The sequence below is a fragment of the Camelina sativa genome, chromosome 14 (assembly GCF_000633955.1).
Source record: "Camelina sativa cultivar DH55 chromosome 14, Cs, whole genome shotgun sequence".
Lineage (NCBI taxonomy): Eukaryota > Viridiplantae > Streptophyta > Magnoliopsida > Brassicales > Brassicaceae > Camelina > Camelina sativa.
The window spans coordinates 22,699,749-22,716,369 of record NC_025698.1 but is presented as its reverse complement, the minus strand read 5'-3'; the positions used below and the strand labels follow the sequence as shown (position 1 = coordinate 22,716,369).

The following is a 16,621-nucleotide window of genomic DNA, read 5'->3' as shown; positions in this document are numbered from 1 at the left end:
AATTTTAGTATACTGATTACCTATGATAATTGTATTTTTTTTTATAAACTTTCATATATTTAATTTTAAAAAGGTATAATTTCATACTTTTTTTAATGTGTGTTATATTTGTACAGTACTTTAAAGAATTGTAAAACCAAATCCAATGGATTAGTAACCATTTTAACAAAAGCATAAGTTCTTTTTATTGTGTTTTTTTTTTAATATGTAGCAGTAACAATATATATATGTTTTTAAAACACTATTATCCAAATTATATGTTGATTTCTTTTTAACTAAATTAAAAAAAAAATTATGGTTGTTGGAACAAGAAAAATGAATTATGGAATCTGAAACCTTCTAATATCAACAACTCAAATACAATTAACTATTTAGAAAATTAGAAATGAATTTTAGAACAAAAATAAGGTTTCAAACCCTAAATTGGGTCAAATTACGAGGAGTTCTTGGAAGCAGAAAAAATGGTCAAAAATTCTAGTTATAAACTAAATCTTGTTATGAATTATTTTTATTCAAAAAAATACTTTCAGAATCTGTTATCCCTTACAAATTAAGAAAGTATTCAAACTTTAAACTCATATTTGTTTTTTTTCAAAAGAAAAAACTCAGATATGATTTGAAAGTTTTTATTAATTTTGAAAAATATATAAAATTTTTAAAATAACATGTTTTATCCATGTATATGAATCTTTATTAACTTTTACTTTCAAATCTACTCAAAATTATATGTAATATAATGTACATTTTAAAATGTAAAAATAATCACTATAAGTATAAAATTTTAACTAAAGGGATATATTCCATTTAATATTACAAGTGATTTTAGTTTTCATGAGATTTTAAATAATTTTAATGATTAAGAAAGTTGATATAATTTATTATAAAATTCTTTCAATTTAACTAAAAAAATCATCTTAAATCCTGTAAAATTATTAAAATCCAATCCATAAACTATTTTCAATAGCCGTAGATTTTTGTAAATTTTTTAATGGCTAATGCTTACGATTCATATAATTTGAAGTAAATTTTTGACTATCTAAATTTTGCAGGTGGTTTTATTTGGATTTCTAAATCCTTAAATAAACCTCTTATTACCGACCCAACCGGTTTAAATGGAGAGAAAAAAGAAAAATCCGAAATCCATGAAATCGGGTCAACGAGAGATATACACAGAAGCGGCGGCTATCGTGAGATGACGATGAAGGCTTCTTTCAAGGGAAAGTTCGATGTCGACAAGAGCGGTGGCACTGCTTCGCTTGCCTTCAACGCCGGCAATGTTAAGCTACGCGCCACCATGACTGATGCTGCTCTCGTCGCCGGCCCTAGCTTGAACGGTCTCTCTCTCGCCGTTGAGAAGCCTGGCTTCTTCATCATCGACTACAACGTCCCTAAAAAGGTTACTCCTTTATTCGTATTCCCAATTTTTGAAGTTAACCCGTTTAGCTCAAACCTATAAGAAATGAGAAACAGATGAAATTGGTTTTGGATTCTCTGAGACATTTGGAGTTTTTGGAAATTACATAAGGTTCTGTATCTATAGAATCTCTGAATAAGAGTGAAATTGAACTAGCAAGTTTCTGTTTTCATGGATGTGTTACACAAGGTTCGAATTTTTTTAATGATGTAGGATGTTAGGTTTCAGTTCATGAACACAATCAGAATTGCAGAGAAGCCTTTGAATCTGACTTACATTCATATGAGAGGAGAAAACCGGACAATTGTTGACGGGAGCCTTGTGGTTGATCCGGCAAACAAGTTGTCTGCTAACTACACGGTGGGTACAAAGAACTGTAAGCTCAAGTACACTTATGTTCATGGTGGGATGGCTACATTTGAGCCTTGTTATGACTTGTCTAAGAATATGTGGGACTTTGCGGTTTCTCGCAAACTTTATGGTGGTGATAATCTCAAGGCAACTTATCAGACTTCTAGTAAGCTGCTTGGTTTGGAATGGTCGAGGAACTCCAAAACGACTGGATCTTTCAAGGTAAATACTATTTTCAGTTCTCGCCTTTGTTCATTAGTGGAACCTCTTTTGGCAGGGTAGATTGAATTTTGTATATATCACTATTCCAACAGAGTTGACACTAGATACTAGCTGATACTCTTATTCTAGCATTTCTTCTTACGGTCCCGTCTCTTCTCTAGAATTGTGGTTTTGCACGTCAATATGAAACAAATAGATTCGCGCTCAAAAACAAGCATATATGTGAAATTCAGGAGACTGCTCTTCTTGTAATTGACATTTAGTTCTATATAGTAGGTTAAAACTTCTTAACGTAGCGCGTGTATTGTTTTACCATTGTTGCTTCTAAGAAATTAAGAAATAGTGATACTTGGCATGAATGATACAAAACTCCTAATGGCATGTGTGTGATCTTCATTAGATGCATAAAGGATGCATGGTGATCTTGGGAGAGTGTAAATAAAATAAGTGAATTAGAATCCTTTGGTTAGGGAGATAGTTCTTCTTACATGGTTTTGAAAGTCGGGTAGAATATTTGGTTGTATCATCGATTAGGTTTTCACAATAGGTCTGAAACTGACTTCTGCTCTATTATTGTTGGTTTGTTTTGGAACTAGAACATCTGTTGGTGCCGAGCATCGTGAAAGAATGCCTAAATCGATTTTTAGAACATTGTTCATTAAGCAAGCCAAAATTGGTTCCTTTTCCAGTCGTGTAATTTAGCCGAGGAATTGAAGACGCCAAAACTGACCGCAGAAACGACATGGAACCTGGAAATTTAGTTCCCACACATCAAAAAAGTCTATATTCTTTCGGTTGTTTTAATGTGGATTCAAGTCTTGACAGAGGAATCTAAAAAATTTCTAGTCGTTCTGTATTTATTATTGTTAAGACCAGACTATAATGACCAAAAAAAGAAAAATATTTAGGTTTATCACTAAGTTGTCACCTTCTCCATTTTCAACCGATGAGAATTTTTAATTTAAAAATAAATTATGTATATAAAATTAAAAAAGTTAATTATTAGCTTGATTTAGATTTTACAATTAAACAAGATGTGGTGGGGTTGGAAGTGGAAATGTGGGAATGTGTTTGGTGTGAATGGAAAATGTCGTGATAGAGTGCAGTTCTTGAAAGACTTGGCAAAGGAGGCAACATCGGCATTTTTGAAGAACAAAGGGCTTGGCTTTTGCTGCTGGGGTATTACTTTTGCTGATGGGGTATTACGGGATGTGTCAGGGAATTGGTTAGGTGGTTTTGCGGTGAACATAGGGATATGCTTGGCGGTTCTAGCAGAGTTGTGGGGAGTGTATTACGGTCTTCATTTTGCGTGGGGTAAGCGAGTGTCGCATTTAGAGTTAGAGGTTGATTCAGAAGTGGTGGTCGGTTTTCTTTAGACAGGGGTTAGTGATTCGCATCCTCTGTCGTTCCTGGTACGTCTGTGTCATGGCTTTATAACAAGGGACTGGTGTGTCTGTATTTCGCATGTGTATAGAGAGGCCAATTGTCTTGCAGATGGATTAGCAGCCTATGCGTTTTCTCTTCATTTAGGATTTCATGTTTTAGAGGAAGTTCCAAGTAGGGTTGTGTCGATTTTGTTGGATGATACTAATGGCACTGCGTGTCCAAGACAGATTTGTGTTTGATTTTCAGTTTTGAATAAAGTATGGGAGGCTTTTGTCTCCCATCTCCTACCAAAAAAAAAAAGATTTTACAATTAAACAAGGTTATATATTGGTTTGAGTTTATAAATGAGAATTAAGGTTAAGATTTTACAATTATAAAGAAAATTCTATATCGGTCTGGATTTACAAATGAGGTGATTAGAGTTTAAATTTTATAGTTAAAACAAACTTATATGTCGATTAGAGTTTAGATTTTACAATTAAATCAATATTATATGTTGGTTTGGGTTTACAAATGAGGTGGTTAGGGTTTAGATTTTACATTAGAAATTAATTATATATCGGTTTGAGTTTACATACGAGATAGTTAGGAAACTATATATTAGTTTTGGCTCATTGGGATGCGACATTTTGTTTTGTTTGCTTCTTAAAAGGATCTCGAGACCAAGGTATTCTTCTTAAATCTGATATGGATCTCAATCTCACAATTTCTTGTGATTCGGATGAGGCTTCTTGCCCTTTAATACCCGATCGTTGGGTGTGTTTATTGTAATGCTTGGACGCTCTCCAATTTCTTGGAAGACAAAGAATCAAGATTGTTTCTCATTCTTCAGCTGAAGCTAGGTATCCAGCTATGGCGGCATGTCTTCGCAAAGTCAATTTGGTATCGAACAAACTTTTCCAACACGTGTCTTACGTGAGAGTAAAGCTGCAATTCATATTACTGTAACTCCAGTTTTTACGAGCGCACTAGCACATTAAGCCAGATTGTTATGCGGTGCATGTAATGGGATTATTAAAAACATCATATTGGTACTGAAAATCAACTAGCCGATATGTTAACTAAAACTCTTGTTCATGTTCAGTTCTTAGACATTATGTTTAAGTTGGGAATTCATAATGTTCATGCTCCAATGTGAGGGGGATTATTGAGCCGTGTTATACACCAAGTCATGTGTTATGGGTCATGGTATGTTACGTGTCTATGATGGTTCTTGTAAACCCTAAAGCTATGTGTATATAAACTCTTGTATGATCGATTAAATGATTAATAAAACAAGTCAATTTCGATAACCAATTTTACAAACCAAGAGAAAACTCGGGTAACAACTGATTGGTAGACTTACTGCTATACTAGAACTTAGATTTTAATTGAAATATATGTTAACGAATGAAAAAGGAGTTCGTGTAATCAAATTAACACGCGGAAAATGCGAAGTAAAATAAGAAAAATTTGACAACATGTTCGATTGAAAAATTGTTATGTCCTATTGTCCGTTCAGGGCGGTTTAGAGGGTGTGCGACCAGCAAAAATGTGCATTGTAAGTGTTTTATCATAGACAAACTATATACTCTTCAACAAAATTATTATATGGTTGTAAAAGTAGAGTAAAAATTTGAACTATGATTTTATATACGAACAATAAAATTTACATATATACTACCATCTACACTGTCATAATTTATTAGCATTTTCTATATTTTTTAAAAAATGTACATATAGAAAAATATTGTAATACAACCATTATTATAACCAACAAAAATACTTAATAGTAATATAAAAAAAAATATTTTTGAAGCTAAGAAACTTTTTCTCATGAGTTGTTTTGACACTAGCGACCAACCTTGTAGGAAGCATCGAGAAGCTTCATGACTAAATGGAAAATAGTTGTGCCTCATCTCTAGAAGGTTCGTTAAAATTTTGAGATCATCTATATACAACTGGTCCTTAGAGGGTCACCATAAATATGTCGTTAATTGAACTGGCTTTGGAACCAGTTAATTAATTAATACAACATACCTAGGATGATAAGATCTGGATTGGTTGTATTTGATGATTTTAAAAATTTAATGAATCTACTAGATGGGAGGCACAACCGGTTGCCATTGAGCGAGAAAATTCTTAATGCACCTTACAAGTTTGGTCGTTGCTGTCAAAAGAATTCATGAATGCTAAATATCATCCCCTATCTTTGCAGGCGCTGAAGGTGGTGGAAAATAGAGGTCAAAGTGAAATAACGAATATTTTTCATATTTTGTGGAGTGAGCAAAGGAAAGCGAACAAATGGATTATTAGGACTAGTTTTTTTTCTCTACAAGAGGAGTTGCAATACATTAACAAATTCTTTAAATTTATACAAATCCTAGTCAACTAGCATTAATGTATTGCAATTCATAAATAGAAATAAATCATATGTTGATTATTTTAGATATACAAAAAACAACTAAATAACACGCGCGCGTACACACACCACACATAGATTTTAGAAATGATGTGGTGTGTGTATACGCAATGATGTGGTATGTGTATGCGCGTATGGTTTTTGCTATATAGAATCTTGAAATTCATTAGTATAGATAACTAGCATAAATGTATTGCAATTCATAAGCAGAAATAAATCATATGTTGATTATTTTAGATGTACAAAGAACAATTAAACAACACGTGTGCATGTGCCACACACCACACATAGAAATGATGTGGTGTGTGTATGCGCGCGTATAGTTTTTGCTATATAGAATCTTGAAATTCATTAGTATAGATAACTAATTTGTGATGTACTTTATCATGATATATATATATATATATATATATTCAAATTTATGCTCCATTATTTTTATAACAGTTATTTTAATTTATAAAAATAAAAGAAAATTTAGTATTAACCAAATACCTAAGTCTAACAATTCATAATCCAACAATGTCAAGAAGCAAATAACCACCATCCTAATAATGTTCAAATGACCCAACCCTACCAACCTAACAGAAGTCAGACTACAAACAATCGAGCCTCTAGAACAGTCTCCTCTTTATCGCTCTGATTTCACGATTACACTTCGTCTTTACTTGCACCGCAACACAAAGAGATGCATAAGTATTTTCAGAAATATTTAGTGAGGTAATCCTCCCATCTATTAGGCTATACACAAGCAATAAGACCTCAAAACAGCAAACAACAATCACAAGCAAGTCAAAGCCAAAAAAACAAAAGAACACATGTCAGTCGTCTGCTGAGAACCGGTGTCGACCGACACTCGTTTTGTGTCGACTGACACTCGCCTTGCATCGACCGTCACTCGCCTTGCATCGACCGAAGCTTGCCTCCCAGTGTCGACCGACACTCGCCCTACATCGACCGACACTCAGCTTCCTGTGTCGACTGACACTCGCCTTCCTATGTCGACCGACACTCGCGAACCATCGTGATTTGCGTCGACCAATGCAGATGCCCTAGCGTCGATTCCAGTCGTTGTCATCGACCGCAACTCATCCTCCAAGACCACCACTCGTTCATGAACGTCATAACAGCCCATAAAGGCCATTCAAATCAGGAAAAACACAACAAACAAGGAATCAATCCACCAAATCACATAGAAAGGCTGAAAACTCAGAGATCTCATGCTCAGATTAGCCATGGTCATCATTCACTTTTTAGCAAGAAGCTTCTGACTCTAGAAACACAAAAACAACACCACAGCAAACCCCAACACGTCCTCAACCTCATATCTCCACTCCCAAGGAAGAATCTCCCAAGAACAAGCACCAAACTTCACAGATTCTCACTGGAAACCTTTCTCTCTTCTTTCGTACTCTTTAGGAACAACAAAATGGCTAAAAACTCACCCTAGGCGTCGATTTCTCCTTATATACATGAACCCTAGGTTTCCATCAACAAAACCGAACCAGAGAAAGTAGAACTAACCCGAGTACAACCGTACAGTTGCATCGATCGATGCCTTCTCCTGACGTCGATCGATGCACAAAGCGGAAATCCTGTTCACGGGGTTACAATTTTGATATACAATTTACTACCTCTATATAGGATAACAAATCCTCCAAAAATCGCAACTTTGTCATTTATCTCCCACTAAACAAGATTAATTTTATGAAGCCAAAAAAGTATTATGCAATATAACCTGTATGCGTATGTTTTAAACTTTTCCACGGTCACATATATGGTATCGAAAAAACTTATCTGGCACTTTTCTTGTGTGATAGTAAAATTGTTATTCATATTGTTGCCAATCCATTCTTTTATGAGCACACAAGGCACATTGAGCTAGACTGTCATGCACCGCAATCACTTATGGGATTGTGAAACACATTATATTAGTACTAAAAATTAACTAGCCGATATCTTAACTAATAAAGCTCTGGGACATGTTCAGTTCATATTCAAGTTGGGTATTCAAAATCTTCATGCTCCAAGGTGAGGGAGAATATAAGACCGTGTATAACACCAAGTCGTTTGGTATGGGTCATGGTCTGGTACGTTTTATGACGGTTGTTGTAAATCCTAAAGTGATGTGTATATAAACTCTTGTATGATCGTTTTGTTAACAAACACAAGTCAGTTTTGATAACTAATTCTACAAACTACGAGGAAACTCGGGTAGCTTCTAAATTTCTAATGGTATAATATCAAAAATTGTGTAGTAGCTTATTTGCAGACTTACCGTTGTAATTGAATTTCGAGTTTAATTGAAATATATGTTAATGCATGAAAAAGGCTTTTGTGTAATCGTATTAACACGCCGAAAATGTTAAGTAAAATAAAAAGTTTTTGACCAAGTGTTTGGTTGGAAAATTGTTCAGTCTGTTTTAGGGTGTGCGACCACCACAAATATGCAGGGCTAAAATGTTATTTTGTTATTTCTAGGGCCAAAATTGCTATAAAAATATTGAATAACATCAACCAAAATTTTAGGTTTAGTCTACAAAGAAGAAGACTCTCACGTGACTTGTGAAAAAAAATTAAAATTTTTGAGCCAATTGAGTTATAATATAACATTATAACATAGGGTCACATAGTTTTTTACAGAGTTTTACTTAATACTTGTATCTTGTAATATCTTTCGCTACATAGTACATTCTCTGTTTTTTTTTCTAAGGGTCAATTAATTTATGGTATATGGCCTACTGTAACATTGAGCAATATTGGGTATAATCCGTGTAAGTGAAACCACGTTAGGGTGTATCACTTTATTATTTTCTTTGAAAAGAATTATTCTCACCCTTTACTATGTTTTGTTTTAGTTCTTTTGTGGAGTGATCTTGCCTTCTTCAACTAAAACATGTCTATCACTCCAAAATATTTCCTAAAATTTGCAGTGAAATATTATGGCCATAAAATTTATAATCCTTCATGTTCATGACCTAATATAGTTGCAGAAATAAAATAACTCATAACCTAATCTAGTAGCATAATTAAAAGGAAAATTAACAAAACACCAAAGTCGGCCCAAAGCCTACAATAACAACGCAAACTTAGAAGCCGAAATAAAGATACATTAGGTGGGTGATACGCTGCATCAAACTTTTTATATCAATTGGGAAAGTATGGTTTTTATAAATAAAATTTTCACCATAAATTTGTTACCATAGAATTTTGCCAAGTTTCATGGTTCTTAATTTCTTTATAATTTCTACAATTTTGTTGATAAATATTCCCTCCGATCTGAAATAAGTGTCATTCTAGGAGTGATTTTTCTTTTTTTTTATTAAGTGTCGTTTTCTTTTTTCAATGTGATAATACTAATTAAAATACTAATATAACATTAACTAAATTAACACAAATAAAAGAGAAACAAAAATAAAATTGTAAATTAGTTTTAATTCTGAGGTCAAAATAGTCAAATTGTATACTTCCTTAATCTAAGATAATTTTTCCAGACCAACACTTATTTCAGATCGGAGGGAGTAAAATTTATTCAAAACTTCTATGTAAGAGTTTTATTATGCAAGAACTATATACTCTTCCTGTTTTATATTAAGTGTCATTTTAGGATTTTTCACACATATACATATTAAGAACATCATTAAATTTTCTATTTTACCCCTTATTAATATATTATACAATTTTTTATATTGGTCAATACATTAAATTAGTAAGGATAAAATTGGAAAATTTACCAAATATCTATATTAGAATTACAAAGTGACATTTATTTTGAAACAAAATTTCTCGTCTAAAATGACACTTATTAATATGAAACAGAAGGAGTATTATGTTTCAGCGGCACATTGAAAACTTGAACTATAATTTTATATATGAAAATAAAATTTACATATATACTACTATCTACAATGCGATCACTTCTTACGATTTTCTATAATATTAAAAGATTGAACTAAAAATAATACTTAATACAGTAGTCTTACTGATACTTTTTTTTTTTGTTCAGAACTCTTACTGATACTTTAACACCTTTTGATTTGATCTATGATTAAGAGTGCCACTAATGTATACCTGATTCTTCATGGTATATGGTATGCATTTCCCAATGTATCAGTTTCATGTTGCCAGTAATGCGCACAAGAATATTAATGAGGATCATAAACATTGAGCATTTTACCAGTTTAGACTTGTTTTTCCAATTAGCAAACAGTCCCGACGTTGATAACAACAAGTCATTCCTATAACACAAATCTTTGCTTTCTCCTTTCTCCAACACCCAACTAAAACCAATCTTAGCCGTTTATGAATGTTTTCCAGAAAAAACTCAACCATAACTATAAGAGCTAGTGTTTAGGCGGGCAAATAAGACTCCAGCATCAATTTGGCTGGGGAAGGTGTAAGAACCTCTACGATCAGGTACGTGTATTTCCACTCATTCTCTGCCTTGTCTTTAAACATTTCCGCATACACTTTCCCCGCTCCTTGAGGCCCACGGATGTAGAAGTTTACCTGAAGCATATTCAATTTTGATGATGTTAAACAAGCTATTTACTATTCTGTTTCCTCCGATTTCGTTTTCAAGCAAGGATGTGACTACAAGGCCACAAGGGGGTGAAATACCTCAACATGCTCAACTCCGTCTTCATCTGTAAATACTCTGTTGGGTATACGTTGACGAGCAGCTCGGTTTCTAGTTTCTTGTCCGTAGCCTTTGATGGGGGATCCAATCCTAACCCTCACCTAATTAACAAGAAAATCTCAGCATTAACACAGATGCTATCTCATTTAGTTAATACACCACCCTTCCGATGGAGTTACTTTCTTATTATATTACCTGACCATCATCTTGAATTCTCTTTAGGGCTTTGTCAAAGATCTTGTACCTAGAATATAGAATGGTGTGTCTTTAGAGTAAGACCAAATCCTAGTGTCCTAGCAGATAAAATGAAACTAGAGGTTCACAAGTCTCACTCTTTTGGTTGAAAGATGAGCTCTTTAAACACACCGTAGCCAGCAGCTCCGGCAACCGCAAGCCCAGCAAGAATAACAAGACTGTAGGAAGCACCTTCTGTAAAGGTCACCGGTTTCTCAGGGATGTGGTATGTAGGAGAATCAAAAGGATCCTCCACAGTCGTCACCTCTTTCTTAGCCTGTAAAACACACAATTTTCAAAGCAGGGATTAAGAAGCTATGCATATTGGGATATAAGTTGTCTGTCGCATTTGATGTTTTGCGTTGTGATAAGTGGCGAACACAGAGGAGAAACTTGTACACAAACATGTTGAGGAGTTCAAAAGCATATTGTTATGAACGAACACCTTATTCTGCTGATTCCCAGGTTCTTTAGAAGTTCTTGATGATGCAAAAGATCTAGCAAGGTAAGATGAGTTGATCATCTTTGGAAGAGTTGTTTCCGTACATATACTTGCTTGGGGGCGAAACAATAGTCCTGCAAAAAGAGATGATTGTCAGAACAACAACTACACAAAGACTGGGATTTGAAGTTTTAAATATTACAACACGTGATGATAATTGCTGACCCTTAGCTCCAGTTGAGTCCTGCATAAGAAAAACTCGATGAGAGCTATTAAACTAACATATTGAATGCCCCAAAAGGGTAAGGGTGTAAGTAGCAAACAAAAATGTTGTGTTTACCAGACTCGTGAGACCCCAACTAGTAATGGTCCGCCTTGATGCTCCGCTTTGTAAAACGCTTATCAACTACATATCGGAAGGGAGAAAACAAAATACATATATATAACAATTAAAGGATGTATTTTGCAAAGACCACAGAGTATGAATAGTTGGAAAGAAATGAACCAAGGGGTCAAATGTTGTTAAAAGCCGCATAACGATCAAGCTGTATTCTTGTTACTAGAGACTAGAGAGAGATTCAATTCAAACAGGACTATTGGAAAAACAACCTCAGACCAAAGTGCAGATATTGGAAAACTTGTACTAAGTCGAGAGCTATGTAAATCATAATTACGCAAAAGGAAGGAGAAGGCAGAGAGAAACCGATTTTGGGATTCCGGAACAAGGTTGTTGTGAAGAAGCGGAGGAAGAAAACGAAGTAAGTTTCGATTTGGATTGGCGGCCGATGGCTATCGCTGATCTCCTTACAAGGTTCATCATCATATGTCCGGTTAGTGTGATAGGAGCGAGGAGGAGAAAGACTGAAACTTGAAGTTTCTTCTTTGCAAAAATCCCACGACGGAACGAGCGAGCGAGATTGATGAGCAAGGCGAAGCCGCTTCTGTCTGTCGACTTCTTCTGGGGTTTTTCACAGTCCTGGGCAATTTTGGTTTGGGCTTGGGGGTTTATTAGGTTTGGCCTTTTAATAAGCCTAATTGCGAGACTAAATTACAATTATTTGTTTTAAATGTTCAGCTGGATAAATCATCACAACCATTAAAAATTCAAATTATAAATTTTAAAATTATTGCATAGTATTTTATAATTTATTGGTTTATTCTTTTTTCATGTTATAAAATATAATGTGTTTTTCTATATTTTTGTTATTTTAGTTAAATTAGTATTCAACTTTTCAAAATTTTAATGTAATTCATACTATTCAACTGCTATAGTGCTACTAATCAAGCTAAATACTCAACTGCTCTTTTCACCCCAATATCTTTTTATATTTACTATTTTTAACAGTTTTTTCTACCTTTATTCATAATGTTCTAACCATCTTGTTTAAACCTCCATTTGAATATTTTGGTTGAACCATTGCTACTCGATGGTTTCATGTTTCAATAGGATACATGTGAGAGTACCACCTACAAAAAAAAAAATTCCGGAAGATACCATTTTGTTCACCTCCTCTTTTTCAACGAATTAAATTATGTCACCTAATAAAAGGAAAAAAAAATATATGTTTAAAATACTAATAATATATTGTTGAGTTTTGACTTACCAGATTATACATCGGTTTGATTTATAAAAAAAAAATAGATTTTACAATTAGACAAAATTATATGTCAGTTTGGGTCGACAAATGATAATTAGAGTTTAGATTTTATAATTAAAAGAGATTAAATGTTGGTTTAACAAATGAGAGTTAGAGTATAAATTTTACATTTGTCGGTTTGGGTTGACAAATGAGAATTAGGATTTCGATTTTACAGTTAAAATTAAAAGAAATTATATGTTGGTTTAGGTTGACAAATGAGAATTAGTATTTAGATTTTACAATTAAAAAAAAATTATATGTTGGTTTGGATTAACAAATGAGAATTAAGGTTTAGATTTTTCGATTAAACGGATTTATATATTAATTTGTTAAGTTTAATTTTTAATTATGTAAATATTAAAACAAAATGGAAAAAGAAGAGATGTCGATGGTGAAGGACGTCAATGACGTTAAAAGAAAAAACTAATTTTTCTAGTTCGTTTTATTGTTTAATCAATACAATAAAACTTTCTTATCACCAGCTGCTGACACTTCAGCTTTTGTATTGAAACAGAATATTTTCTGACACATCGGTAAAAATAGCTAACCAATAGAATTATAACAATTACCTATCAAATAATATTCTAAAAGTCTAAAATTTATCAAAAAGGTCCCAAAATCTCAACAACCCGGAATCTGTTTTCTCAATTCTCGCTTCACCGTGTCTCAAGAACTCGCCACCACTCTGTAGTAATACGATGTGTGAATCAATGATTTTGGTGTTCTTGATACAATTTGCAATCCGTTCTTGCTCAAGTTTCGTTTGAAATTTCAGAACCATGTAAAACTATATTAGTATGATATAGAGATCGGGAAGAGTATATTCCTTATATTTATGAGTTTCGATTTCGTCTAGAAGTGATGAATCTGTCTAATTAGGTTAAGTTGAGATATTTTAGGGTTTCTTTATTTTTTTTTTTCAGCTGTTAGGTGAAGATAGATCATCAAATTGAATATGGTGTTGAAGTGACTGGGTTATCTCCATCCGTTTCTGAGAAAGATCTTATTGATTTCTTTTCTTTCTCTAGTACAATAGAATATGTTGATATTGTCAGGTAAACAAACTTTACTTCCAGACAAAATTGGTATTTTGTGCATATTCTGGATTTACAAGATTAAATCTGCTATGTTGTTACCGAGACTAGGTCGGGTGAGCAAGCTTCCAATGCTTATGTGATGTTCAGGGATTCTTTTTCTCAAGAAACTGCTGTTTTACTCAGTATAAATTGTTTCGATTTTATTCACTTTTTTCTCTCTTTTACACATCTCTCAGTTTTGATCTTTCTGTGTTTTATTAGATAGTAGAATCTTACACTCACTGGTTTCATGTTTGGTCTCATTTCTAAAGCTCATTCGTTCTTCAATCAGGTAGCCTTATGCTCATCGAGGCGAGTTCAACGCTGGAGAAGCAGTGATTAAAGCTCAAGAAGTGGTGAAAACAATGCTTGCCACAGGATTCGTGCTAGGCAAAGACGCTTTAAGCAAAGGTAAAACCTTTGACGAATCCCACGGTGTATCAGCTGCGGTGATGGCTAGAGTTTCCCAATTAGAGCAGAGGATTGGTCTCACTGACAAAATCTTTAGCGGACTTTAAGCTGTCAGAATGACCGACCGAAGGTAATGTGTAGAGAACATAATTTTTATTCGATTTGGTGTGTCACATTCTGTTTTCAAGGAACTGAGTGTTCTCTATTTAGTGGTCACCTTTCATTGATAAAAGAGTTGGATTGTAACGCAAGTGTGTTTCCATAGACATTTAACTCATTATGTTTTTAAGTTTATTGTCTTTTTTTGCTCCAGATTGTTTTGGGAGGCGGTTAGGACCACATCTTCGTTACTCGGTTTATCCTTTTCCTTCTCCAAGTCTGTTCTGAAGCTGGATCGGAGTTCCTGAGGATCACCAAAGTTGTGGTCAACAAGGTACTTACTCATTTTCTTAAGATGAATCTTTGTTCTTTTTGTTGTATATATCTCCCGCAGCTCAAATCCGCCGTTGATGGACTTACTGAGATGAGGTTTTGTGTTGTCGATTCTGGATCTTCATCGTTTAGACTGTGATTTGTTTCCTTTTTGTTTCAGTGCGAATGAGAAGAGTGGATTCATCAACCTCTTGTCACGTTACCTCAGGTTCGTCCTTCAATTGAAGGATTGTAAGCTCATTGGGCTCTCTGCAGGTGTGGTCCTTGCAAAGTGACTGCTCCCAAATACAAAGAGCTATATGAGATGTACCAGGATATGGTGTTTCTTAAGCTTGACTGCAACCAAGACAACAAGGTTTATTCTTCCTTTTGCTATTAATGTGTCTTTATTCTTATGTTAACACATAAATATTGAGAGCAAAAATTTGTGCTTTTTGCAGCCATTGGCAAAGGAGCTAGGAATTAGAGTGGTTCAGACCTTTAAGATCTTGAAGGACAACAAAGTACCGATCATCAACAGTTTGACCTTGTAAGCTCTCGACAGATTGTGCCTGATTTGATGTGTATGACTCATATGAAGCAGAGGAAGTGTTTGCGTATTCTTCTCGGATTTGATACCAGATCTACTTTCACATGCTGAACTTGATCGAAAGGCTGCTCACAGTTGACCTGTGAGAATGGAACTCCTCATTGTTGGAATTCGGAGGGAGGGTAATACTGGTTTGTGTCCATTATTTCCCTGGAAATACTACTATTCTATAAAGTAGAACAGTTCTCCGAAAACCCATGCAAATAATTAAGATGATCAATCTGCTTCTTCTCAAAATTTGCCTTTAAAACAAAAAATGGAACGTATGAAATTGCAGGAACTATATCAAGACTTCAACATTGAGAAATATTTATCTTTAAGGAATATCCACTAGCCGTAAAAGAAACCATTAACCCCGATGGACGAAAAACTGTAAAAGTCAACATATTCATATCTAAAGGACTAATTGAGCCCGAGGATAATAAAGCAATGTACGCCAAAGATGCAGTAAGTAGCCAAAGACAAAGTCATCATAGAGGCAACATCACATCTAATTAGTGGTGGCATGTGCCTTGGATGGTGTAAAAATTGACTAACCCCTACATTAACTCAACACCATGTTCTGTTTTTAATTTGTTTGTTAGGTAACAGTGTTACGAAACAAAATTTGGACATCCAAGTTCCGAAGAAGCAGAAGAAAGACTTGATTGCTGCTGTTCAGAAGGAGAAAACTGAAAAAACAGTACCGAATTAGCTAGAACCTAGCAGTTTTAACTCATCAGATTCTTCTGAATCTGAGGAAGAAAAGAAGGTATAACGCCAGTCTCGTTGTTTAATTTGTGGTGAGTAGTGTGACAAATTTAGTTAACTTGAGTGTGACAATTTGTTATCTTGGTTGGTTAATTCCTTTGGTATTTATTAGTTCGTTCAACAAAAGTAATAATATGTTGTTTGTCCATGTGACTTACGATTGTTTAAATAAAATACAAAAAAAAACAAAGGCTGTATCATAATTATTTTTTTGTTCAAATTTAGAATGTGTAAGTCTTACATTAGTGGTTCTGCCAAACTATTTTTAAAACTAAGATCGTCCCAATCCAAAGTCGAGAGAAAAGGAGTAGGCACATTACGTTTTTTAACGCGAAGAACGGGCAAGGCACATTATGTTTTTTATTGTATTTTTAAATTAATTTTATTTTCATAAATTTATGCATACAATATGATTATGTGTATAAAACATAATCAACATTTTACTTTAATTTTTAATAGCTTTAATTACTAACAAATTAGTGTGTAAGTAAGTTATACTAATGTTTATTATTATCAAAAATTTATAAAAATTCACATATGATATTTCTATTAAAATTTAATGAAGTCAAAGAGGTTTAAAAAAACATATAGTTGTAACTTAATTCTATTTTGATCCATATAGTATAAAAATATGTGT

At 33.8% G+C, this 16,621-nt stretch overlaps 3 protein-coding genes and 1 long non-coding RNA gene across 7 annotated transcripts in view; 3 read left to right on the top strand and 1 right to left on the bottom strand.

Moving 5' to 3' along the window:
• The window catches only part of LOC109125186 (outer envelope pore protein 24A, chloroplastic-like), a 6,104-nt gene extending 5,025 nt beyond the window's left edge, over positions 1 to 1,079 (top strand). The window contains exon 3 of the mRNA XM_019235573.1: positions 1,050 to 1,079. Within this exon, the coding sequence (XP_019091118.1) occupies positions 1,050 to 1,079 (30 nt within the window). The remainder of the gene's footprint in view (positions 1 to 1,049) is intronic.
• Positions 1,121 to 2,917, top strand: LOC104742209 (outer envelope pore protein 24A, chloroplastic-like). Its single transcript, XM_010463176.1, has 3 exons — positions 1,121 to 1,396; positions 1,628 to 1,987; positions 2,584 to 2,917. Exons 1-3 carry the CDS (start codon positions 1,193 to 1,195, stop codon positions 2,608 to 2,610), a joined length of 591 nt encoding a protein of 196 aa, XP_010461478.1. The 5' UTR covers positions 1,121 to 1,192; the 3' UTR covers positions 2,611 to 2,917.
• LOC104742208 (probable mitochondrial import inner membrane translocase subunit TIM21) lies at positions 9,915 to 12,064 on the bottom strand. Its single transcript, XM_010463175.2, has 8 exons — positions 11,790 to 12,064; positions 11,427 to 11,492; positions 11,312 to 11,330; positions 11,090 to 11,220; positions 10,743 to 10,921; positions 10,606 to 10,654; positions 10,392 to 10,511; positions 9,915 to 10,280 (listed from the first exon to the last, which is right to left on the bottom strand). Exons 1-8 carry the CDS (start codon positions 11,907 to 11,909, stop codon positions 10,122 to 10,124), a joined length of 843 nt encoding a protein of 280 aa, XP_010461477.1. The 5' UTR covers positions 11,910 to 12,064; the 3' UTR covers positions 9,915 to 10,121.
• LOC104742207 lies at positions 13,308 to 15,477 on the top strand. Of its 4 annotated transcripts, XR_002035011.1 has the most exons (6): positions 13,310 to 13,781; positions 13,872 to 13,945; positions 14,095 to 14,343; positions 14,527 to 14,646; positions 14,806 to 15,000; positions 15,086 to 15,477. It is a non-coding gene; the product is annotated as an uncharacterized LOC104742207 (long non-coding RNA). The 4 variants fall into 4 exon arrangements; XR_760482.2 differs by having other exon boundaries at positions 13,308 to 13,781; positions 13,872 to 14,343; XR_760481.2 differs by having other exon boundaries at positions 13,311 to 13,945.

Coding starts and splice junctions, on each gene's coding strand:
- LOC104742209 (XM_010463176.1), top strand. CDS start 1,193: ATGACGATGAAGGCTTCTTTCAAGGGAAAGTTCGATGTCGACAAGAGC. Junction 1,397..1,627: donor ACTACAACGTCCCTAAAAAG/GTTACTCCTTTA, acceptor TTAATGATGTAG/GATGTTAGGTTTCAGTTCAT. Junction 1,988..2,583: donor AAACGACTGGATCTTTCAAG/GTAAATACTATT, acceptor TTTTGGAACTAG/AACATCTGTTGGTGCCGAGC.
- LOC104742208 (XM_010463175.2), bottom strand. CDS start 11,909: ATGATGATGAACCTTGTAAGGAGATCAGCGATAGCCATCGGCCGCCAA. Junction 11,493..11,789: donor GTTCCGGAATCCCAAAATCG/GTTTCTCTCTGC, acceptor TCCGATATGTAG/TTGATAAGCGTTTTACAAAG. Junction 10,281..10,391: donor ACGGAGTTGAGCATGTTGAG/GTATTTCACCCC, acceptor AATATGCTTCAG/GTAAACTTCTACATCCGTGG.